The sequence below is a fragment of the Ceratotherium simum genome, chromosome 26 (genome assembly GCF_057802395.1).
Source record: "Ceratotherium simum simum isolate JZ-2026a chromosome 26, ASM5780239v1, whole genome shotgun sequence".
Lineage (NCBI taxonomy): Eukaryota > Metazoa > Chordata > Mammalia > Perissodactyla > Rhinocerotidae > Ceratotherium > Ceratotherium simum.
This window is the reverse complement of record NC_141925.1, coordinates 38131215-38157162: the sequence shown is the minus strand read 5'-3', so window position 1 is coordinate 38157162 and position 25948 is coordinate 38131215. Positions and strand designations below refer to the sequence as shown.

General features: G+C 42.5%; 1 protein-coding gene across 13 annotated transcripts in view; it reads right to left on the bottom strand.

Moving 5' to 3' along the window:
- The window catches only part of TRRAP (transformation/transcription domain associated protein), a 118434-nt gene that overhangs the window by 53774 nt on the left and 38712 nt on the right, over positions 1–25948 (bottom strand). For 8 of the 13 annotated variants that reach the window (XM_087417555.1, XM_014795616.2, XM_087417560.1 and 5 more), the window contains exons 23-42: positions 23493–23692; positions 21872–22089; positions 21545–21742; positions 20668–20928; positions 20019–20180; positions 17686–17782; positions 15967–16088; positions 15476–15646; positions 11956–12024; positions 9520–9573; positions 7589–7708; positions 7226–7345; positions 6645–6809; positions 6368–6549; positions 5954–6152; positions 5100–5228; positions 2969–3235; positions 1452–1658; positions 421–579; positions 190–324 (exon numbers count right to left, since the gene is read on the bottom strand). In XM_087417555.1, coding sequence (XP_087273681.1) covers positions 190–324; positions 421–579; positions 1452–1658; positions 2969–3235; positions 5100–5228; positions 5954–6152; positions 6368–6549; positions 6645–6809; positions 7226–7345; positions 7589–7708; positions 9520–9573; positions 11956–12024; positions 15476–15646; positions 15967–16088; positions 17686–17782; positions 20019–20180; positions 20668–20928; positions 21545–21742; positions 21872–22089; positions 23493–23692 — 3235 coding nt within the window. The remainder of the gene's footprint in view (positions 1–189; positions 325–420; positions 580–1451; positions 1659–2968; positions 3236–5099; positions 5229–5953; positions 6153–6367; positions 6550–6644; positions 6810–7225; positions 7346–7588; positions 7709–9519; positions 9574–11955; positions 12025–15475; positions 15647–15966; positions 16089–17685; positions 17783–20018; positions 20181–20667; positions 20929–21544; positions 21743–21871; positions 22090–23492; positions 23693–25948) is intronic. The other 5 variants (XM_087417562.1, XM_087417565.1, XM_087417563.1 and 2 more) reach the window with 2 other exon arrangements.

Here is a 25948-nt window from a genome sequence, read left to right as displayed (position 1 = left end):
ACACCACGAGCGAGTAACATGTCATTGGGTTTCTGTCTGTTGGCACAGCCTTTCCCAGTTATCTCTCTGGCATGGTGCTGGGCACTTAGCCCACATTCAAAATTTGTTGAAAAAATGAACAAACTTCCACAAGAAAGTGTAGAAACTTCCATAAAAGAAAGCACACGTTGCGTGTGGACATGATCCTACCGCATTGATGGCTCCTGTGGCCGTCCTAAAGCGTTTCATTTCCTGGGCAGAATCCACGGACAGACCTCTTTTAATAGAAGATGAGACAGAGCTGACTCCTTCTCCACTTGAATTTGGGTCCATATCCGAATCCGGCTTAAAAGACACACACACACATTTGACTCGACTGACTTCTAGGGAGAAGTATAGGGAATAAAACCAGGGACAACACAAGAGGGCTGACGCCCCTACCTGCTGGTCCTTGATCCTCTGCAATTCCCACTTGATGACAACTTCAGACAGGTCCACAGCCAGCCTCCTCTGCTCAATGGTGACGCTGGGCGTGAAGCCGAGCCTCTGCATGGCGCTGACCATATGCTGCACCAAGTGATGCCGCACAGGGTAGTACACCTGCGGGCAGGGGGCCAGCGTCACGTGGCGATGCTGCACAGTGACTGCGGCACACACGCATGTATATGCACATGAACACACACACACACAAATATACCCATACATATACATACACACACCCTATCTGCCTTGGCCCCTACACACGACCCAACCCCCTCTCAAGAATTCTGAATCATAACTTTAGCAAGGAAATTCTCATTGTCTATGTATGTGCATGTGTGTTTATTACTCACGCCACCCCCGGCTGAGTCTCAATATAACAGCATATTTCGGCCTTTCAGTACCATCTTTAAAAAATACTGAAACACTCACTTCTCCTTAGGTAGTCAGGTCTAGTCACACATATCAAACTTCAGACTTGATGTAATAAAAATTTAGCCATACCAAGAAGCAAATTCCCAATTCTGAAAGAGCTGCCTGTAAAAGAATTAGCTTTCAACTCAATCCTTTCTCCTCTACCCAAAATCTACAAGAAATATTTACATGTGAATACATCCAACAAAGTGGGTGATTTGGCTATAGAGAAGGAAGTACCAGTGACATGAACAACTTTTTCAAGACAAATTACCAAAATCAAGAGTTAATGATAACTATCTCCCAAAGTAACAACTCATCTGTATTCACTGTTAGCTGAGTCCTTATAAGAAAAATGAGTCTTAGAGAGAAAGAAGCACACAACTGGGACACATTCTCTAAACTATAGCAATTCCCATGGTGATAAAGCCAAACATACATACACATACTAATGAACAGACCAGAAATACCTTTACTATAAGTTGAACGACCACCTTCTTGCAGAAAATGAAAGGCAAAAGTTCAAACCAAATGCCTGAAAATGCATTACACATCGATCTACAGTACTTTCTACATACCTTAAAATGCTGCACTATCAAGTGCAAAATATGAACCAGCTGAGGGACCGTGTGTCCCTCCTCCACAATGATCTTCCTTGTCCAGTGGGTCAGCATCTGGTGCCCATCCTCCATTCTGGCAGGCACTGCTGGGGTCAAAATAGCCATTGCTTGTCTGACAATTGCTCGAGCTTCCATTGCATGGGCCTTGAGAAGACTGTGAAAAACCTAAAACAGGAAAGAAATTCTTATATAAGAATGAAGGCTTTAAAAACAATCACTTAGAACCAAGGCATAATATTTTTGCAAAAGAATTTTTAAAAAATGCCTTAGGGCTCTCTTATCAGGAAACAGTTGCTTTCTCTTTCATTAAGTTTTGGTCAATGAATACGTTCATTCTAGTATTTGCTGATCACCTACTCTGTGCCTGTGCTAGGCTAGGATGGAGCATACAAAGATGAGCAAGACCTGCTCCTTAAGGGCAGGGATCTCATGTCTATTATAACTAGCAGGAAGTTAGTTGATATATACGCAGCATGGAATATGGAGTGAAAAGACTGTCAGAAGCAGTCTTGCAATAGTTCAAGTGAGAGCTGAAGGCCTGATGTAATTAAGGTCATGGGAACACAAAGACCAACCAATTGCTACTGAGGGTGGCAGGGACAGGAAGGGTGTTGGAAACAACAGGACTTGCCCATGCGTGGACGTTGGGGAGAACAAGAGAGCGTCACCAGTGGCCCCCTGGGTCTCTGGCTGGGACGACTGGGGGACAGTGGTGCCCATCAGAGACTGTATTTCTATCTCAAGTACCTGTGGAAGGTGCCGTCTGAGAGGCTACTAGCTTTATCTGGGTCTGGGGTTCAGCGCCACAGAAGTTCACAAGAGGGAATGGTCAGAGGAAAATAATCAGGGATGACTCACAGAACAGAACGGAAGTGATCACTTATCAGATGCTTAATGGGACAGACAGCTTGAGCGCTCAAGGGTATTATTACACGTAATTCTTACACAGCCACAGTAAACTAAATCACCAAGGGTCACGGAACTCGTGAGTGGAAGAAACGAAACTCAAACCCAGGGCTGCCTGATATCAAAGCCTAAACCACTGAGACACAAGGAAAACGCGCTCAAGATCATCAACAAGGCAGAGGGCTGACTAGATGAAGGTTCAAAAGTACCTACTGTCTTTAGCTAAGGAGTGGGCTGGGCCCTTGACCAAAACATTTTCAATGGAACTGCAGATTGGAAGCCAGAATGTAATGGTTACAGGAGCGTGAGGTGGACAAAGGTGACATTTTGTTGTTTCAAAAGCAAGGCAGCAGAGGAATGAGAGAGCAGGGCACTAATGGGAAGAAAGGGAGAAGGAATAATCACGGGAGGTTTCACAGTGTTTATAAGATGGCAGACACATGCACTTTAAATTGTATTGGGAAAAGACAATAGAAAAGGAGAGGTTCTGACTGTACAAGGGAGCAACGTGTACATGTGTGGAAATATATGTGAACGTCAGGTGGGCAGCAGGGAGACTCGAAAAGCACCTGAAGGACAATTTTCTTATGTATTGCAAATTTAGCAATAATGTGTGCCAGAAGTAAGTGTCCACTGTATTTGCAAGCGGGATCCACGCAGGCCTTGGAGAGCAGGCAGGGCCAAGCGAAGGTCATCAGGCGGCGCAGCTTGCTGTTGCGGTTCTTGTTGTTGTCATGGATGTGGTGGGGCGCGTGCTCCACCAGCAGTGTGGCATACTGCAGAAGGTAAATCCTCAGGGAGTCCAGCATGTCCGCCTGCTTCTCTGGGTCAAGGACCTGCCGAAAAGAGCAGAAAGGAACTCATTTCTAGTTTTGAGTTGTGTTACATACTAAGGGTCATACAACAAGTTTAAACCTTTATTAAAAAATACACACACACACACAAACTCTATATATAACTTAAGTTTTACAATGACAGAGTCAATGATGTCACATCAATTTTCCTTTACTACATGTGGATTAGAAACTCACTGAATTTATTTCAATGCTGAAAAAAAGGGCAGACTTAGAAGGCAGAATGCAGTGGGTGAAGGGGCTTGAGGTAGAAAAGGAAGACGTTCTCTTTGGTACAAGGTGATTCAGCACTGAGTTTCTTAATCCAAGTAGTCGAGATTTTTCTTTCCTGGTCAACTATTATTATCTAGTCCTTATTTTTCAGTATTATGATCAGAAAATGTTAACCGGGAAAAACATCTCTACTTTAAAAAAAAAGTTACGGTTTTCTACGTAATCAAGTATCTTATAGATTTTTGTGTGTGTTTTGTGGCTATAAAAAAAAATGTACATTCTTTGGAGAACAGTCTACTGTCTCTACTGAATCAAGTATATCGACTGTATCATTTAACTAAGTATCCTATTTCCGTCTACCAGAAAGATCCCAAAGACTGAAGACTTCCATCACAACTGTGTTTTCATCAGGGTCCCTTCAGCTCCCTAAGTCCTCTCTCTGGATTTGCTGCTTCACAGCGGTCCCTCCCAGGGGCTCCAGCCTGCCCAGCACCGTTTCTCCTCATCCAACACTCGAAATCCAACTCCTCACTTGTGCTGAGTCAGCAGCCTCGCACCCAGAAGACACAGCCTAGAAAACGCAGCACTGCGGAAGGAGCTGCGTCTGGGTCACCATCTCCCCATAGTTGCCCAGAATAAGGCATATGTCAGCATGTGGACCAAAAATAATTTCTTGGGCTCAGTTCTCATTCCGTTGAGAGGGTGGGGGTGGGGTCAAAACTGCAGGAAGGAGGCCCATCGTAAGGTACAAAGACTATGTAAGGACCAGTAACCTGCCAACACAAACAACAGTCCCCTCTGCCTGGACCCCAAGACAGAACAGGTGAGAAAACTAGCTGTGTCCTTCCAAAGAGTGTTGATGTGTACGTGGTAGTCACCTCCATCAGAACTCCGCTGATCCACACTGCAGACATGGAATGCCAATTGCTCACAACACTCTAACAAAAAACTTGAATACAGAACACTCAAGGCAAACACAACACCTATCAGTGAGGTTCAAGAGCCCAACCTGCAGAGGACAGCTGAGGCACTGTGAGAAACAGTGCAGGCATTTTGCAAAGAAACACTTAATTCAAAAAACCTTCCAGTGTAAACTGGAAACGCTATTGTAGACATGCACAGAGACCTTAAAACCTAAGCTAACTTCAGACATTATTACTGCCCACAACGATGTTTCACTAACTTGGCAACACAGGGTCACAGTGGCAATTGGATCGAGTCTAACATACTCACTGGCTCTTAGCAGATTCTTTTGTAAAGCTAAAGATGAAAACAGAACATGACAAATCTACTGACCAGCAATAGTTTTTACAAAATAACTCTGCCATCTGAATTTTCATTGACATATATTCTGTTTCTCGTTGGAATCTATTAATGTAGAAAAGTTAATTCATTCAAGTGATGCTGCCTTAAAAAATTCACTAGTAGGAATTACAAGGATCTGCTATAAACTAATGTAATCACAAAAACTAACAGCCTTAGGGAAATAAACTTACTTCAATGAACCCATCTCTCTCTCTCTCTCTCTCTCTCTCACACACACACACACACACACACACACACACACACACACAGACACACTTATTCATCTGCCAAGCTACTTTTCACGCCAATACATTGCTAGTCAGGTCACCTTCGTAATGAACACACTGGTGATGCTTTCTGGGTTATCGCCTTCTGGATTGGGAGGTCCTAAGAGCTGCTCTCCTTCCCCCTTCTCAAAGCTGTATAGGAAAGCAGGATTCAAGATATGCTGCAGAACCTACAAAAAAATTTAAAAATGAAGGAGAAGGAAAACAAAACCATGCTCCTTCTTTCTTTAACAAAATGGGCAGGACCACCAGTTTGGTCACACTATACCACGAAGTCAGAACTCAATCAAGGGTGCGTATAATCATCCTGACTTATATTCAGATGGTCCACAGGATAGGCAGGTTGAAAACCTGAGGAAGGGGCCGGCCCGGTGGCGTAGTGGTTAAGTTTGCATGCTCTGCTTCAGCGGCCTAGGGTTCACAGGTTCGGATCCCGGGTGTGGACCTAGGCACTGCTTATCAAGCCATGCTGTGGCAGGCATCCTACATATAAAAAGTAGAGGAAGATGGGCATGGATGTTAGCCCAGGGCCAGTCTTCCTCAGCAAAAAGAGGAGGACTGGCAACAGATGTTAGCTCAGGGCTAATCTTCCTCACCAAAAAAAACAAAAACAAAACAAACAACAAAACCTAAGGAAAAGAGACATTGGCCTGGTTTACTCTTCTCACTGCATACAAGTCATCTTCTAAAAACAAGGAAACTAGCAAACTACCTTCAACAGTGGTTCACTGCTGGATCTGCCTTAATTTTCTCTACAATGGCATTTTCCTCATAAACAGTCCGAACTACTATTTAAGTGTCAACAGAGACACAGCAGAACATGAATGGTGCTGTTGGTTCCCTAGAAAATTAGCTCAAACGCCCGAGGCTGCTACTGCATAATGGTGGGACTCACCTTGGCTTTCAGTTCATCCCCAAAGTTGGGGTCACTGAAGTCCACAAAGCGAAAAAACAGGGCGCGTTTCTGAGCAATGCTGTAATTTTTAGGAATTTCTTCCTCCATATATTCTTTTAAGAATGTCATGTTGCAGAGAAAACGACCAGTAAAGGCTCGGAGCAGCTGGAACAGCAATTCTATATCTCCATAATTCCTTCTGAAAGGTCAAAATAAGAAAAGAGGTCAAATTATGGCAAATTTGATAACTATGTATGATCTCTGACTTGCCTTTTAAACAGCTCAAAGTTACAGACCATTCTCTACAACAAATCTGACTACACACACCCAATGAACCATAGCCATGCACAAATTAGGCAAGAGGCCCCAGTCTAGCTTAGGATAGAATAAGTCACTTGACGCAAAGGCACCCACTTGCAATAATTCAGCAGACAGTAGGCCAGCAGCTTGGGCTCCTTCCAGTTTGTGGCAGCCATGTTCTCCTTCCGGTGTCTTTCTTGGAAGGTTTCACTCACCCACACGCGTCTCAGCTGGCTCACCAGAGAATGCTGATTGGCCAGCCAGGAGTCATCGTTTTTAACTATAATACTTATGATCTGTCAGAGGAGAGACAATTAGGGAATTTGACAGGGTTCTCTCTGTGTCTCAATAAAACTTTTAAGGTTTTAGGTATTTACTGAAGAGACGCTACCTTGATGGCCTGAAACTGCAGGTCCAGACGCATGGTGCTGGTGCTGGGCGAGCCAGGGCGCACGGCGGTCTGGGTGCCACCGGGCAGCAGCAGAGTGATGAACCTGTTGGGGTTAGCTGCCAGCACATCTCGCAGAGGTCTGGCATCTTTGTGTTTTAAAAAACTCTGAAAACAAAACAAAACAAACAAGCTGTTTTAAGCTAATCAAAACTTCCAAAATGATATAGATATAGGTGATATAAACTCTAAGGCTCTTTCTAAATCTCTCTAGGCAGGATTAAAAAAAATTACTGTAAGCACCCTTTTTAAAAAATGCTTTTTAGACAGTAATCATACTTAATGATTATGATTTTATAATCCTAGCAGCTCATACATTTGTTACCACCACCAAAATCTCATAGAGAGGGATCTTCCTGGACTTGAACTTTTCATATACACAACAATGATGTTTCTAATATTCAAATATATTAGAGAAAAATAAAGCCAGGAAACTGAACAGTGAAATACGAGTTTCAGATTTTAGAGCACACTGGCTGACACAAATCACAGGGACGCCCAACTCCAGCTCCCCGTGCTCTGACCATGAACATTCTGCTCCACTGGGGATCGTTCAGTGTTGCTTCCATCATGAACAGCTCCACTGTCTGCGAGGGGTGCCGGGTCAGGAACTTGATAAGAGGCTCTCTGAATGGACTGCCAGCCTAGAAAACATGGTGAAAACTCCATCTTCTCAGGGCTCGAACTTTCCTTGGTCTACCAACCTAACATGGTAGGAGCACGCATTTCTCCTCCTCATAACTGAAGTGCATTAACAAACATAAGCAAATAATAATATCTAACATCTTTATACTGTTAGATTAATCCATCTAAAATGTAACAAAGAGAAAATATTACAGGCAACAGATGTAGGAAGAATCGGAATCAACTCTAAGTTTGACCATTACCTCAATCAACATAGCCCGTTCTGTTTTCATCACAACCTCTAACAAAGGCTTCACCAGAGTTTGAGGTGCAGCTGGGATCAGATGAAAAAGGTTTATGATTGCTGAACAAATTTTCATTTCCTAATGAAGAAAACCAGAAATCATAAAATAGGCCAATTAATTTTGCTGGCTAGAGGTATCAAAATTACTACAGACCCTACTACGGTCTAGCTACATTCGCAAGGCTAGCCAACGGAAGCAGAGAGTTAACATGTAAAAAGCCACAACTTATCAATCTCAGATTATAGCTGTGGCCTAAGGAAACTAACTGCCCCCGGCATTCAGATTTCATCTGTCAACGTGGGGACAGCGAGCTGACTGTGTGTACCTGACATGACTGTGTGTGTTTGTTTTCACGCACACTGGCGAGTGTTGGCAGTGACCTTACGGGCTGCCTAGGCTAGCCCCTCATGGAGGAGGGGAGGATCATGCCTGTGGCTGTAACAGCGTTAGGATTCCCTCCCTTTGTCGTGACATCATGGGGTCTTCCCAGTACACTAAGTTCAGAGGGCACAGACTTCTTTTGCCCTCAAAACTTAGCACAGAAAAAGTCCTCAAAATACTTATTTACCCTGGAAATTAAATATCAACATAAATAAATGACTGACCATGGTACAAAGTATTTGTCTGCCAGGCCTAAAAATAAAGCTGACAAATTGCTCTACGAAATATGAAAAATGTGAAATGCCAAGAAGTTTGCACTTTTTAATGTGCTAACAGCTCAGCGGTCAGTTGCTCTGAATGTCATTCCAACTTTCTGTTCTCAGCTTCAGTTCCCACGGTTTTGAGTCTGCAACTCAAAGGACCTCTACATGGTCACAGGGCAGGGAAGACTCCTTGACTTACCAACCTGCATTGTGTACAATGGGATATCCATCACTCTAAGCATGGTAAAATGGGGATGATAAACACTAGTCATGGGGACCCCCTCCCAGCAGCATTCGAGATACTTCTCAAAATGCCTCTTAAAACCAAAAGGGAAAACAGTGAGATTGGGTAAGGAATGACAGAAATTAGCTCGGTGTCAACCCCATCCTACCTCTAGAGCTCTCCTTCTACAGTATTTTTGTCGTCAGAGTAAGTTCTATCCTAACATTAGATAACATTCTGATAACGGTACTTTTATATTGTGGTTTTTCGTCATGAAATCCCTTCTTGTGGTCTTCACAACACCTCCGGAAGACAGGAATGACAGACGTTATCACCCCCATTTTACAGAAGAGGCAAAGCTCAGAGTCTCACTGTCCAGAGTCAGTGTTGTGACTACATCAGTGAGGTGTGCGTGAGCGAGAGATGCAGACTGGGTGCAGGGGAGTGATGAGGCTTTAAATTCAAGGCAGGCAGTAAGTCAGCCATGTGAAAGAAAATGTAACTCCTCCCAATTTCTAGCAGGTGTAATATATTCTTTGTGGAGTTCCCTCTCAAGAGGTTGTTAGATGTATGAGCTCATATGAACATTATGATAGCAAAATCCAATTGAATCTTAAATAGTATTAAGATATTGTAATTCTAACATGTAGAAAACCAAAGAACTTAGAATCTTGCTTAAAACATCCTAATAGAAAACATGCGTGGCATCCGGACAGTTCACAGCAATGATACTAATACAACTCTGCCACAGACAGACGATACAGCTCACTGCACTCAAAGGCACAAGGCACTCTGTCCATCACAGAACCACAAGTCACAGCAAAACCAAAGACGACAACAACCCCCTCCTGCGCCTCCACTGAAATTCTCACCTCTACCCCTTCCATGGCAGGCTGAACCAAAACAAAAATTACAGCATGAAAAAAGGCAACAGAAAGGTAAAAAGAAAAGAAAAGAAAAGAAAATATAAACTGTTCTTCACATTGCAAGTCATAAACTGACTTTTAATAGGTTGTTCTCACCTCAAACTGACAGAATGGAGACAAGGAACATCTCCCGCACTCTGAAATGCTTTCCTGAGGATGGGGAGGAAAATCATCTTTTTTCTATTTACGTTATTTACATAAAAACGTCCCATATACTCATACACAGTAAGGATTACTGGGGTAAACAAGACAGCAAAGACACAATTATCAGAAAGCACACAATAATTAACAAATGCTCAACAGCAAAAAATGCACCTTCCAACCTTCAGATGTCAAACACAGCCCTTCTGATAGTGTTGAATACAGTGTATTCGTTCCTAAATCAAATGTAAAAAACAGGAATTTTGGAATTCTTGTCTAGGGGAAGAAACTGTAAAACCTTGTTGTATGCAAATACATTTAAAAAACTGTTTTGTTTAGAATAAGTCAAGATTTTATATGTAGTGCTGAGACATTAAAAAAACTTTCCCAGCTAAAGTTAGAAAAGCACTTGGGGGTTTAAGCCCAATCAGTAAGGCATGTCTGAGGCCTCCACACCCAGAAGAACGCACAGGCCATGATACCATCTACCAGATAGCTGGGTTATCTTGTGAAGTGAAGATGTGTGTGTATGTGTGTGCATGCGTGTGCGTGTGTACACACAGACCATAACAGGTGGTCATGAGTTCTGCCCTGTAAGTTCAATGCTAAACAGGCAAACTTTCCTAAACATGATGAGGATGCACAGCTCTGACCCTCGGGGCTGTCCGATGAACTATTTAACATGTCTTCAGTTATAGTTTCTCAATTAGGCAATGTTATTTGGGGGATTCGACCAAACAGGAACACGCTACTTTCCAAGACCCATTCCCAATCCTGTACAGCGTCCATAAAAGATGATAAGAGCTCAAGTGCAGAAAGGCAGCTTGGCCCTGGGCTGAGGTGAGGAGGCCTGTGGACCCCAAACACCATGGCCCCTGAGTTCAGACCTGCGGCCTAACTTCACACAGCTGGACATTCCCAGGCGCTCAGGGAATACACTCCCACGATGAGGAGCACGTTTCAGCAGGGGCTCAAGGACCTCCCAGCACCCACTGCTCCATCCCCTACGCAATGCTCCCCCTCACCTCCAAAAAGCCCTCCAAATAACTTGATGTAAAAGTTCACGGAATCTTTTTGATTTAATGGAAGTCACTCATATACCCACCACTAGGTTTTTAAATGTTTATTCTAGAACTGGCTATGTGTTTCAGAGAATTAACAGCTTATTATAAAAAGAAATATAAAATTTAGAGCAAAAGTACCTAACAGATGAGAGACGGGGAGGAAAAGCACAGAGGACTTCCACCTGCTCCCAAGAGCCGAGGCTCTTAAAACATGTTCTGCTCTCCCCACCAAGAGTCCCTGATTTTTTTCCTGTATATATAAATAACAAACCTTCAAAGAGGTCATGGATGATATAAGACTCCTAAAAAAGTTTAAAATCCTGGTTTAGTTTTGCTTAGTTGGCTGTTTAGAAGCAATAGGAAACAAGACTTACATAAACAAAACACCTTGACACAGAATGGTCAAAACAAAGCATAATAAAGCCAAAACAAAAAAACCAAGTTGGGATGAAACACAGCATCTGACAAATAGGCACAGGAGACAAAAGCCACGTTAATTATGCCTCTGAAGAGCTATAGGAATTCCCTCATCAGGATACTGATGTACAATTTCACCGGGCGTAACAGGAACTTATGGAAAACACCATCCCACCGATAGGACAATCGTCGACTTAAAAAATATTTTAAAAGAATATTAACATATACAAATAAGATTAGATTCAAAACAGCAAGAACCATTCATTTTTAAGAAACAAAGTCTTTGATGACCAACATCAGATACTTAAAAAAGATTTAACTGAAGTGGTTTTCCCTCAAAACCATAAAAGATGTGTTTTGAAGTACTGGGCATTTGCCTTCTGGCAAACACTGGGGTGGGAGATTCAGACCTAGAAAACAGACATGCCAATATTTAGTGATGCTTTATTACATTCTCCTCAATGCTTTACTGAGTCCTAAAGTCTCTACTTGGTTTTATGAGGTGATGTTGATGGAAAGCAACGGAAAACAACAGCTGAGGAATGCACCACCATGCACACAGCAGCTGCCAACAACAGTCTAGAAAATAAACTTTATACACTTTAAAGTAAAATTAGTGAAATTGAAACACTAACATTTCAAGCTCCCCAGAATTCTCATCAATGAAAATATCATATTAATGTGAACAAACAGGTATTTTAAAGAAACACGAAAAGGAACGTTCAACAATTAAGAGAAATAAAAGCAAAATGTAATGCTAATAAAACATGTTGAACAACTTACATAGACTATAACCATATAAAACTAGCTTTCTGACCGGTGTTTTAACTGAACGCACTGCTCCGATATGAACATTGATAACAGCAGTACACGGCAGGGTTGCCCTCCCAGAAACAAACAAGTCACTCACGTTTCCGTCGCTCCTCTGGCCCCCTTTATGGGTGAGGACCACCACCTCCATCCACTTTCGCAGATGTTGCTGTTGAAAAAATACATCCTTAGACATTTCTTCCTCACAACAGGAGCATTTCAATTCCAAAAGGCTGCTCTTAGGTGAAAGCTCATATGTAATCATTAACTTCCATCATATTTAATGTGAGCAGTGCTTCTATTACTGAAGTAGTCCAACCATCAAACTAACCATGAGAATAATTTGCATTTTTTATGTTCTATAAGTAGAAAGGCTGCATTTACCCTGATACAACAGAAAACGTCCTGAAACATGGCCATTCCAATGTCAGAATTTTTACTGCTGTCCATCATGACTACTGTCATCTCACTCCTGTGCTACTGTGCATTGCTGCTGTTCACTGTGTGCTGTGAGTTGGGCACCAGCTAGGCACTGGGGCAGAGAAGTGAACAAGCAGATATCATCTCTGTCCTCGTGGAGCTCAGGTTCCAGTGGGGAAAACAAGGTAAAACAGATAGGTGCCTGCTGTGTGAACAATTATGGTAAGAGTTGTGAAAGAATAACAGGAACCAGGTTTAGATGAGGGTCGAGGTCGGGGAGGGCCCTGCTGAGGCAGACATGCCAGAACCATGAGCGAAGAGTGCTCTAGGCAGAGAAAAGAAGGGACAGGCCCTGAAGCTAGAAACAGAACAGTGGCTACCGTGGCTGAGGATTAGTGGGCACAAGGGAGACCCCGGGGGGATGGGCTGGTGATACAGGCATGGATCCCATTTGGTCAGAGGTCATATAAATTAGTGCAAATGAGTAATGATTCCCTTCTGTGCATAAGGCGGGCAATCGTTCTGTGATAAGACTCTGTGTTCTGCTGCAAGAGCATGAGAAGAGAGATCCCCGAGCCCAGAGCGACTTTGGCCTGACTGGGCATGTGGCAACCAGGCTCCCGCCCACGTCCAGCAAAACCTGGCAGAAAAGCACTCAGAGCCTACATCTAAAACCACAAGAGCATCCAAATAACAGAACTACCTTCATTATCCTACACTGTCCAAACTTGTTCTTTGAAACACTGATGCCCCGCAGGAAGTTAACATGCCGCTTTAAAAAGGACTCCATGGTAAAACAGGCTTGGGGACAGACAGTTTAAACACTTCTCAACACTTTTCTCTGAGCCTTTCATGTCTATAGACTCTGTAGAACTTCAAGAGGAGATTACAGTAAGTTGTGTTTCCCAAAATTACTTAGCCAATGAACTATTTTTCATGGAAAATCTACATCTTGTGGGGCCATTATTCCAAGGAACACATATTGAGAAACACTAAAACAATACACATTTCTTCAAAGAAACTAAGTACGCTAAACTAACAATGTTTTACCAGTAAAATTCCTTGAAGGATATCACCAGAATATATATGATATATGAAACCTTATCTTACCAGAGTAGCTATTCACACCAAAGATACAAGAGTAACAAAATTAAAGGTGCAGAAAACGGCCAGCTGCATCACCATTCATTCTGCTTTTAGATTCCCCAAATGGAAAAAATTACGCTAACTGGTCTATAAAACTCACTTTTAGCTCAATAAAGAAATATCAGAAACAACTAGCCACATATTAGACTTCAAGATCAAATGACAAGCAGTTCAATTTTTAAGAAAGGAAAATTTTCAGCATTGTTTTCATGAATGCCCACCCTCCGAGTAAGGTGTCTTATCTCCTAAAATTAGGCTGAAGGCTTAAGCTGGTAACCTCCAAAGCAAATCATATGAGGGAAAAACCAAAGGTCCGGTGATTGAGCACAGTTCCGAGGAGCAAGGCTACCTAAGCGCAAAGTGCCCCTGACCACGGCACCTGGCAGGGCACAGTGGCCCAGGCTACGTAAGAAGACTCGAGCCACAAATGCAGAAGTCCCTCAGCTCAGGTCCAGGCGGGGCTCAGGTGAGTGGGGCGCCAGATGGAAATGGCTCAACAACAGTAGCTTCAATCATTCTTTATCAAGAACATCAATACTCTCTGCTTTTAGAGGACTTTTCAACCACTCAGAAAGCGGCTATAATGCCAGAGAAGGAAAAAAATCCCCTGAACACACCAGAAACACAAACCTCACGTACTTTATTTTAGGGAAAAAGGCTCCTGGTCTTAGTCAGAAACTTCAGACTGTGAGGCAATTCTCATCACACTGTTCTAAAAAATCTGGATAACAATGTTTATTGAACGAATTTTCAGCTCACAACAGATCTTGAAAGGTTAGATCGGGGGTAAAAAAAACAAAAATACAAGGTTGCTTCAGGCAGGCATGCAAAGGCAGCAAGAAATGACAGCTGACAGAGGGAAGAGACAGACTGTAATTTTTAAAAGGAGACAGATATAAAAACATTAGGACGTTTAGAACATATGCACTGATCTCATATATGAAAACACCAATAGCTGTAATATGATGTAAGAAAAAGTGTATGTTTGATGTGCTTTGATTAGAAAGTGACACAATTTCATTCATTTTAACCACAGTTGTGAATGTTTGTATGCATGTAAACTGGTAGGTATGTATGTGTATTACATGTATTTGGAAGCTTAAAAGTAAAGAGTCTTCCAATTTGGAAAATCCATTTACATACAATACTTCGTTTCCCAATTACACTCCACTATTAAGGCATCACTTATAATTTTTAGGACCAATCATAATACTACCACTTTCCAGTTAGGTGCTTTGGTCACTGTTCACTGTTTAGGTGTCTGTAGACATGAAGAAACCAGTACAGGAAATAAAAAACTGTGTGATTTTCATATACATATTCATGTACCTATACTCCATACACACTATATTTATATCTATCTACTCACTCCCGTTTATAGCTGGGGAAAGGGGCACCAAAACCAGAAACAACACCTCCAATATCTTAAAATGTCTAAATGGCCAAAAGCTACTTGGGAAACATAAGCATGAATAACACATGCATGTTTGCAGTAATGTACCATGAAATTATAAATTAACAAATTATTTATAAATGTCTATTTACAGAATGCAAGAGAAAGCTAATAGTTGAAATCCTCCTTCCTTGACTTACACTTCAAGTTTAAAAACACTGTCAAACAGATCTTTTATTTGCGTAATTATTTCCTTGGTAATTCAAAAACCCAAAGAACTTCTCAAGTTCTTCCAAGTTTTTCACTGCATCATTGTCTATAATGGCCAAGGACTGGGAACAATCTAGATGTTCATCAGTGGGGGAATGGCTAAATAAACTATGGCATGTCCACAGAATGAGATATCATGCAGCCATAAAACAGAAGGAAGAAGCCCTTTATGCACTGATATGAAATGATGCAGTGGTAAACGGAAACTGTTAACCTTGGTTGTCTCCCGGAAAGGGAATTGGGTAGATGGAGGACGGAGAGCGGAGGGAGACTTCGCAGTATACCCTTTTACATATTTTCAGTTTTAAATCAGGTAAATGTATTACTTATTTTAAAAAACAGATTAATTTTCAGGTTTATTATAGAGTATGTTTATATGCATTTGGCTTACCATCATCTGATCACAAAACTTATCATTGAAAGAGTTCGGGAAGAGCCTGGTAACCGAAGTCAGACGATTCACAACGTTCAGTGTCAAGCTTCGATAGTCCCCCAGCATCATCAACAAAGGTCGCATATGTGTGTGGATTTGATCTACCTCTATGGTAGCACCTTCTAAAAACTATTAAAAAAGAAAGGTTATACAGGAAAACAGATAACAGAATATATAATAGAATGGAACTCATATTCAACTCTAGCGGCAAGTTTTTGTTTTCCCTTGGGAAAATGAAATATTAACCACATATATTCCAGAAGTTTATGATGAAATGAGGAAGACTAGTCACTACTATTTAATATTTTAAAAGGTTCAGTATGACTACGAAAGAGGTAGAGACATTATTACAATCCAGTGTGTATCAACCACAGACAGACTTCCAGGCATACAAACAAGGTGAAGAGGAAGAACTCAACGCAGAATTCACACCCCCCTGTCCCACTCACCTTTCTCATACAGGCTTCTCCAGCCTCCTGGAGCTCACTATTTGTGGAATTAAGGGCTTTGAAGAGTGCGGCGATGATCTTCTCCCTGGACTGAGGAAGGTAATTGCAGGCAGCAAGTGCATCTTTAGGAAGAGAAATCAGTACAATTTCATTATTAACCTGAAAAATATATGAACAATTTCCTTGTCTAAAGGCTTTTCCCAACCAACCAAACATATGAATCACTAACCCTCTCTCCTAGTATCTGGTCCTGAGAAAGACACAAGGATGCACAGGGTTCTAGATACATGCTCACTTTTATCTAAGAGTCAAGTCAATAGCCTGCCAGAAAAGCCAGGATAAATCTTACACCATCCAGAGAGGAGGAAGAAGGGCTGGAGGGGGAGAAAAAGGGGGTCCTCACTGACACCCCTGCCCCCAAGACATCCTCACAGGGTAAGAGCATGGCTGACCCGCCTGCAGATGCATGCTGAATTAATGCAGAGGGCATGGCCTTGGACCCTGGGGATGAAGGGAATAGACACACACAGCCCAGCTTCTCTCTATTATCCATGTCTAATCAGACAGCCTCATCCCAACTTGGGGGATTCAAGGCTTTGAAAATGCAAATATTCTTAGGAAAGGGGACACACTCAGTCCTATACATTAGTTTAACAGATAGCAAGAGTAATGCCCATATTAGCTAACAGGAATGCATGAGGCACCCCAAAGAAAGGAGCCCCAACAGGAGAAGTGAGAAGCTGCCCCACACCCCTGCAGCACATCTCCTTTTCTCTCTACTGCCATGTCTTCAACACCGTGGCCCCACCCTCAAGCTCAGGTATTACTGTCTGCCCCTCAGCTCCTCTACCTCTAATTCAGGAGGATTCTGGCAACATTTTATTAAGTGTATAAAAACCAATAAAGCAAAAGACGAAGTCAACTAAAAAAACTTGTACTGGGTATTTATTTACCCCCCCAGAAAGCGGGGGAGGATGATGGTTTCTAAGTCCGAGGGCAGGTACTGATCTAGCGTATTTTCCTAAACCACACAATTGCTGTGCTAAACAATAACTGCCGTTCCTCATGAAAGCCAAGAGACAGCAGGATTCTCAAACGCTTCTGAATCATGGAAAAGCCTACAAAGTTTGTAGTATATCTTACCATACACTCTGATTTGGATGAAAATGGCAATATATGAATGCCATGACAACTCTCTTAAACCAGAATATTAGGTTCTTAAGAGAATTGTAGCATAAGGAGTTTACTATAGTGTAAAATCCACAGTTTACTATATGATAATAAATTATTTAAATCCTAGCAATCTATATAATCCATTGACATCTCATTACGTAGTTTGATAAATATATAAACATAATTTTTTGATTCTAACTTAAAAAGACTACAACAAGCCATAAAAATTAGACAACAAAAAAAGGGGACTGTCTCTTTTTTTTTGTGAGGAAGATCAGCCCTGAGCTAACATCCATGCCAATGCTCTTCTTTTTTAGCTGAGGAAGACTGGCCCTGGGCTAACATCTGTGCCTATCTTCCTTTACTTTATATGGGATGCTGCCACAGCATGGCCTGATAAGCAGTGCCTCAGTGCGCGCCCGGGGTCCAAACCCAGGCCGCCAGCAGTGGAGCACGCGCACTTAACCGCCACGCCACGGGGCCAGCCCCCACTGTCTCCTTTGACTTTTGTACCCAATAACTTGACTCAGATTTATATTAACTTACTTAATGCTGCAATTCGTAAAGGTACAAGTGATGGAAGGCTTTTATAACAGGGCAGCTTTGTTAAAGCCGAATCTTCAGCCTCACACAAATTTAATAGCTGCAAAAGAGAAAACAATTTAATTTAGCCTGCTCTTACTGTGAAGACATAATAACCTTGTAAATAACAGAACACAGCAATCTTTCACACACACTGCAACACAATCAACAATGGACAAACTAAACTCAAATCCTAAAGAATTTAAGTATCAAAATATGACTGAGCTTCCTTATTCTAAAGCAAAACTCAGTCAACCTCATTAGTGAAGTAAATTCTTAGACATTTTCTCACCCACTCTGATACCACAATGTTTTATCTTTACACAGAGGATCACTTTATCTAACTGCGAATTCCATGGTGGTGGTACATCTCCTCCTTGTTCAGAGCTGCTTCTCAATGCCTTGGATCAGTGTTCAAGAAATATATGTGCTATAACTCACATATTTGAGTGGTAATACTTTTTCTTCCTTTTTTAGTACAGGATAGCATAAAAAAGGAAGTTGACCATCACCGGGACTATTATAACTCAGAGATTCCAGTGGCTATCCTTTCAGACATTTTACCATACCAGTATATATTTACATATCTAATATCTAGAATGTCACATATGGTGGTCTATTACTACTTTACCCTTCTATTTACATCCTGGAAAAAATGATAGACTTTTACCGGTTTTTTTCCCCTCAAGATTCCTACCTAGTAAAAGATGTAAACCAGTAGAAAAAGATATATAGTGAAAAGTACTTCAAGTCCACCCCATTTCACCTCCCAGAGGAAACCGCTGTTACCAGTTACATGGATGACCTTCGGAAATGCTCTCCTCGTATATAAACATGTGTGTATACACACACACGTACATATATAGACACCCATATCTAAATCTACAGAGAGAGAGAGAGTGCCAAGTAACTACAATATAAACCCAGAGTCCCAAACATGGCCATCACCAGAATGACCCGGGGAAGCTTTTACATGGTAGATTCCCAGGTCTGACTCCAAATCTACTGAATCCAAATCTGGAGGGAGAAGACTCAAGAGTTTCTATTTTTCAAAAGATGTTCACATGTTTCGATGCAGCCAGTGCACTGACAAACACTTGGAAAATCAGTTTCACTCCCCGAGATTTATCACTCAACATGACCAGGTTCTGGTCTTCAGCTTAGTGAGAAGTCTTCTATGCAGATTAAAATACATCTAGAATCACCAAAGGGAAGCAGTCCTCCCATCCTGCAGTGGCTCTCCTGGGACTCTCAGTCAAGTCTTATGAGCAATGACTCTCATACAAAGGATATAACAAGTATAAAAGATCAAAGCTAGACCACATGATCATATGACCATCTGTCCAAGCAAAAACACAGGACTTAAAAAAACCAAGACACAAATTTTTCATAATTGGAAATTCAGACTTAGTGTGAATCAGGAAGAATTTGTTTCCTTATGACTTTTGCCTCAGTTTGCTCTGACAACGCCTCCAGAAGTATGACTCAAATCTCAGAAAAATTTCAAATTGGGACTGATCACCAGACCATTATTGTATTCTAAGAAATTAATGCTTGTAATTTGACGGTACTGGGTTTAATTTCTGTTTATCACTGTCTAATACCACCCCACACTGGAATGTTTACCACAACAAATACTTATAAGATGCCATCCACCATCGCCTGTATCATGGGCCAAGGGGCAAGTCAAGTCTGCTAAACAAAACGAGAAGCCAGCAGGACAGGGCGGTGATGAGGAAGCAGGCTCTAAAATTACGCTGTGATTCCGACGACTCTACAGCTCCCCTGCTCCATGGCTTTAGGTGTGCAGAAACCCTCAGGCTCAGTTTCTGCAGCTTCAAAATGAGAAGAGTCAGTATCTATACTTCAAGGGGTGCTGTCAGAGCCACACATGGAGTTCACGTGAAGTTACTTCTCAAGAGTGCAGGTCACATTCAAGGGATTAATAAATTCAGTAAACTGGCACTTGCTCTGTGCCAGTCTTATTCCGAGCACCAGCTGATACAAGAGTGATTAAACTAGATGGTACAGTCTTATCTCCAGAATACAACTTTACAACGCCAAAGAGAAGGTTCCCTGTAGAGGTTTGTTGAACATCTCCAGTCACCTAGTCTACCTTCTTCCCAACCCCAGATTTCACATACCTGTGCAGAGAGCTGTGCCAGGCTATGGATGGTTACCTGTGCTCACTGCCCGTGCCTTCTCTGAATGCTGCCTGACCAGTCTTCGTGCACAAAGACAGGTTACCAGACACAAGTCATCACCATCCACACCACGCCGCACCACCACCCCCCTACCTCTGTGTAGAACACCTTATGCTCCACCACGTTAAGATCCATTGTGAAGAGCCTGGGCTGCAACGTGGTACAGAACGTGTTCCCCTCCATAAGGCCAATCTGTGCGTTGGCAGGCTGGTGTCTGAGCAAATGCTTCTTAGGTGGCACCATATCCTGGAGGACCTGGGAGAGGCAAGGAGGAAGCACCACTAACCAGATACCCCTTAAAATGCAACACCCCTCATCACAATATTCCAAAACAATTACCAATGTAAACACCAAAAATGAGACCAAAAGTTATTACAGATGTCTTTTAGTTCCACGTGTTAAAACTGGCTCGGGGATAGGTACCTGCCAGATACATTTAATTCCTATGGCTACAGAGTAACCTCTCTTAAAACAAACAACAAAAGAATAAAACTACCAGATTGCTATACAGACCCAGGAAACCAGCCCTCTATTCTCTTGACACTGACATTTACCAATATAGCCATTAACACAAGCACACTGTTTTTCGCATATCTGAGATCAAAAAAGGGCATGTATAATAGCACTTTGTGAAGTGGACATGAAATTATAAATTATGTATCGTCTACAACTCAAATTTGAAGAAAAAAAAGTCTTAAATGTTTTGCTCAAACTATCCTAGTTCCAGTGACAGAAATCTCACCTCTTTGTGGGGTTCCATTATCACGGTCACACTTTTTCCAGTGACCTGGGCCAATACCTGCAGTGAATGCATAGCCTGCTTTCTCACAGTGGAGTTTGGGGAGGTGACTTCTCGGACCAAGTCATGTGTCACATGGTGAAAAGACTTTTCCTGAGCTGCCACGATCTCTTCGGCTCTCTCCTCGTCTTTTAAAGGTGTTGCACACCTCATCAGAAGCTGCTCCAGGGTGGTCTTCGCCATGGCGACTGCCCCATTGGACACCTGCAGGCCAGGGACTCCTTAGAATGAAAGGGGAGATGCTGCCCACTGCACCCACGTCTCCTGCACACCTGCCTGCCATGAATGCTGTCACTGGGGGTCCACACCCCTCACGCCAGCCACTTTAACAAGACTACTTCATAAGCTCCACACGGTACTTTAGTAGCTAAAGCACCTTCTTACAGGTAACGCCTGCTTGTCATTCAGAAAAGAAAATGTGGATCTAGACACGATCCTTGTATTTACCAAACAGACAAACTGGCAATGCCCACCATATTCTATTCGTTTGCATTACATCTGCATATGGGTTCATAAAGAACGCAACTGCTAAAGAAGTTTTGCAGCACGTACACTATTTAGCCCTATGGCAAGACTGAGTAGTATTCCCCTTTACAGATGTACTGTGTTAAGTACTCTGGCCTGTGACTGCTCTTTATCAAGGCAAATAGGTCTTTAGAGACCCAGAGACAGTCTATGAGGGTTCTGATCTATCCTTTTATTAAAGTAATGAAATCTAAGCTCCTAGGAGAGCATATCTGCAGAACTGTCTCAAACTATCCTCCAGGCAAACTGGCTTTCTGAAATAGCATGATTAGGTTTGGGACCACCCATCACCTACCTCTCCAGTTAAGTCCATCATGACAAAGAGAAGCGCTTTGAGGAAAGTCTGCTGGTTCTGGAGAACCCAAGTGAGAGGCAGCCGCTCCATGAGAAACTTAATGGACACCACACCCCCCAGCTTTGCATACCAGGCCTGTTCATAACAACACGCGCACAAGCGTTCCACAATGTAAGAAAAGAGAGGCAGCTGGCACGCCTGAGAGAAAAACAAACACACAAACCATAATGTTACTTCATATTCTTAAACTGCCAGTCATTTTTAGAATGACCGCCCCCGGGGCACAAACACCCCCAAAATAGAAGACACTCCTCAGTCCTTCCTTACCCTCTCCTTTGAGCCCAGGATGATACTTGCAACATCAAATATCACAGCCAGGGCCACCTCCCCAATCTTGCAGAGTTCCTTCTCCTCATAAGCCATACAAATAGCTATTGCATCAATAAGAACCAAGGGATCCATTCCTTTCGACCCATTTTCTTCACTGTGAAACATGGCTGTGCTGGGCTGGCTGCCCACCTGGTAGCAAGGTAGCAAGAAAGGACCTGAGAGGCAGAGGGCACGTGAGAAAGCAGAGTTTACTTACATGAATGTTCCTGTCCCTCAAATAGCAAAACTATCTCACTTTTTCCTTGAGGTTAGGAATTCAATAAAAGTCAACCCTGGTACTTTAGACAAACTTTTGTTAAACTGCAATCGTTTGTAAACTAAGTGGTCTGATTTTACACTAAGGCTATTTTTCAGAATGTTTCCCATTATACATTGTATTATTTTCAGATTTTTTCAATCACAGCTCAAAAATGTATTAGTTTAAAATGAGAACCACAATCAAGTATCTTCTTTAAAAAAATCATTAAGCAGGCCAAGGGGCACAGCACGGGAATGACTACGGGTTACGCTCTGGACATTTCTCACATATAAATAACAATAAAAAGCAACAACATCCAGCTATGACCCACAACACACACAGTCAGAGAACAACCTGCCAGCAACTATTAATTAATGCCTCACGGGTATGCAGCAGTAGGCGAGACGGAAGTTACAGAGAAGCTTACAGGTCTGCTGGAAAGATAATGTTAACAGAAGAAACACTGAGAAACCATCTAAGTGTTAAACTGTATAGTACTGACTGTTCAGGCCAAGAAGAGCTAAAAAGGGGAAAGTTCTATGTGTTCCTCAGTGTAGTGTTCAGAGAAAGCTGCGTGTTGATCTTGAGGGTGAGGGGCTTTGAGGACACAAAGTGGGATGGCACTACTCAAGTGTGTCCACTGACCAGCACTGGTCTGAGAGGAGTTGCAAAAACTGAGGGTAAGTGTTCAGGAACTTACACAGCAATCGGTAGTGCCATGATATTTTTAGTGCCTTTCCCAAAAGCACCAGTCTGCATTGGATTAGAAATAAAAACAAAGAGATAAACAAAATTGGTCCTTCAGCACCCAGAGCCTGAGAACCCCTGAAGCAGAGGTGAGGAGCCATTCCAGGCAGGGGGAATGGCATGGATGACCATCCCAGCAGCAGAGAGAAGCACTGCTTGGAGACTTCAAGGAGCTGGCTGAAGAGCAGAGAGTAGGTGAAGGAGCAGAGTGGAGGCTGGGCCTTGGGAAACAACACCACGGAGAGGAAGACCAGCGAGGAATGTGACCACAAACTGTCTCTCTGTTTTACATGCAGTGTCCAAAAGTATTCAGCCCCCATTTCTCATGAAAAACAAAGGGCCAAAATACTAAATTGGGTGTATTTTATAGATAAAAACTTGGTAACAATTTTCAAGTTAATATGGGACCCATCACTGAAATACTAATTACCTTTATCAACGTAGTAAATGGAAAGTCAGAAAACGAAAGCCAAAAGTCCATCAGCCAAACTCAGCTTCTCTGAAACACATCATCCCACCAAGTTTTTGAAGCACCCTAAAAAAGTCAAACAACCACTTCCTCTGCCCACTCACCACACTGCTGGGCAACGGCCACCATGGTGTAATGGCGAATCAAGCTGGCTACAAAGGGCAGGGCACTGGGCCGGAGATCTTTGATGACAGCAGACATGAAGGCCCCGGTCAGAGCCTGCTCAAACGTCTTCCGAGCTGGGGTATCTTGCGCTTTGTAGCGATGTGATATGATGACATTAGGTATGGTCTTTTCTGTAAAGCTGGAAGACAAAAGATAAATCCATCACCACAGTGCTCAAGTCCTGAGCTGATGATTCCACCATGACTTATTTTGTTATTTTCAACCTGCACACTTTCCTCTTGTTTAGATAGGCCTGCGTTAATTTCTCTGCTTTAATTTCAGCAACACCTGGAATCGAACATGATGAATTTTATTATGAACATTTACACCCAGTGGTTCAAGAGATACCAAATATGTCCTACGGAACATGAGTACAGGCAGGAATCAGAGGTATATTACAAAATGGTGGCACATTCAATAACTTCATAATTATTTTCTATTTTAAGAAAGTTGATGTTTGGGGCCAGACTGGTGCATAGTGGTTAAGTTCGCGTGCTCCGCTCCGGTGGTCCAGGGTTCGCAGGTTCAGATCCTAGGTGTGGACCTACACATTGCTCATCAAGCCATGCTGTGGCGGCATCCCACATACAAAAAACAGAGGAAGACTGGCACAGATGGTAGCTCAGCAACAATCTTCCTCAAGCAAAAAGAGGAAGATTGGCAGCAGACGTTAGCTCAGGGTCAATCTTCCTCACCAGAAAAAAAAAAAAGTTGATGTTTGACTTTGATCTTTTATAATGAAATAAGGCAAATTCTAAGAACAAACTCAATCAACGATCAAATAGGGAGGAAAAAAGCTATTACTTAAAGGCAGCTATACACCTGTAATTCGTTGAAAAATCACTGGAGTATACAATCAAATGGGCTGTGGATCTACTGATAAAGCATTATTACCAATTATATGAGAGTAACTAAAACCCAAGAAGACAGTCAGGGAAGCACACATCAAACACAAGGATAAGAAAGTCATCAATATTTTAAAAATTATTAGTTTCTTCCACCCTTGAACAGCTCCAGATACAGAAATTTCTATGACCAGAAATCCACCTCTTTCTAATTTTTGCCCACTAACTCTCTAGTTCTGCCTCTGAAGCTAATAAAACACACGGAGGCCTTTCATTTCCACACTCAACACCTTCAAACAGAGCGGTCATCTCCCCACTCCACACCTGAACGTCTTCTCAGCTCTCTTCCAGTTTGTGACAACACTCTTTAAAATGCCACTGCAGTCAAGGTGCCCAAAACAGATACCTGGTTCCCAGTGTCCCCCCAACCTGCTCTTCCCCAATGTTCCTGACAACTCAGCAAGTGGCACCCTTGGCTGAAGCCAAGAAAACCTGTGGCCAGCCAAAGTCAGTCAGATCCCTTCATCCACTTCCCGTAACACTTCAAGCAAAATCTAAAGTCTCCAGCAAGTCCTCCCAAGGCCCCACTCAGCCCTGCCCTCCCACCTCTCCCTCTCACCCAGTGCGCTCCAGCATCAATGGTCTCCTGTGGAGCCCACCGGGAGGGAGGCCTCTGCCTTTGCATTCCCTGAGCCTGGGGTGAGCTTCCTCTGGGTGTTTTCACAATTTCCTCCTTCAAACCGCAGGGTGATTCCTGTTCAGTGTCACCAACTTGAAGAGGACTTCTCTGACCACCTATTTGTTAAAATGCCCATTTCATGCCCTATCCCCTTAGCCTAATATACTTAATAACACTTATCACTACCTCAAATATTAGACATTTGTTTCTCTCTGCTTGTTTTCCATGTCCCCCACTAAGTTCCTTGAAGGCAAGGATGCAGTCTTGTACACAAACCTGGAACAGTACCCAGTACTAGAAGGCACTCAATCTATGACAGTAGTGACAATACAGAGAGATGAGGAATGATGGTCTTTACAGTAAATGCATAAGAGGGCAAAAGATGAAAGTGGACCCTTACTCCACACCACTCACAAAAATCAATTTCAGAGAGGTTAAAGATCAAAATGCGGAAGGACAGAACTGTACAGCTTTTAGAAGAGAATCCAAGAGAGTATCTTGTAGGATGTAGGAAATGATTTCTTACAAATGATATATAAAAAACACAAAACAAAAGGAAAAATATATCAATTTGAACACGTTAAAATCATGAGCTTCCGTTCATTAAAAAATTCTGCTGAAAGGCTTAGAAACAATGACACTCCAGTAGCGATGAGCACATCTAGGATAGAGACCTTGGTGTCTACACAGTTATTTCTTCAGGAGCCCTACTCCTTTCACAGGGAATAGTGATTCTAAGGCTGGAGGAGAGAAGGCACAAGGTGAGCCAGAAACATCTTATTGAGCTACAAAGGGTGCTCAAAAACTGATGAGGACAAGTCAAATGAACATAGGAGCCAGCCTGGAGGGGCTCTCACTGACTAAATCCAGA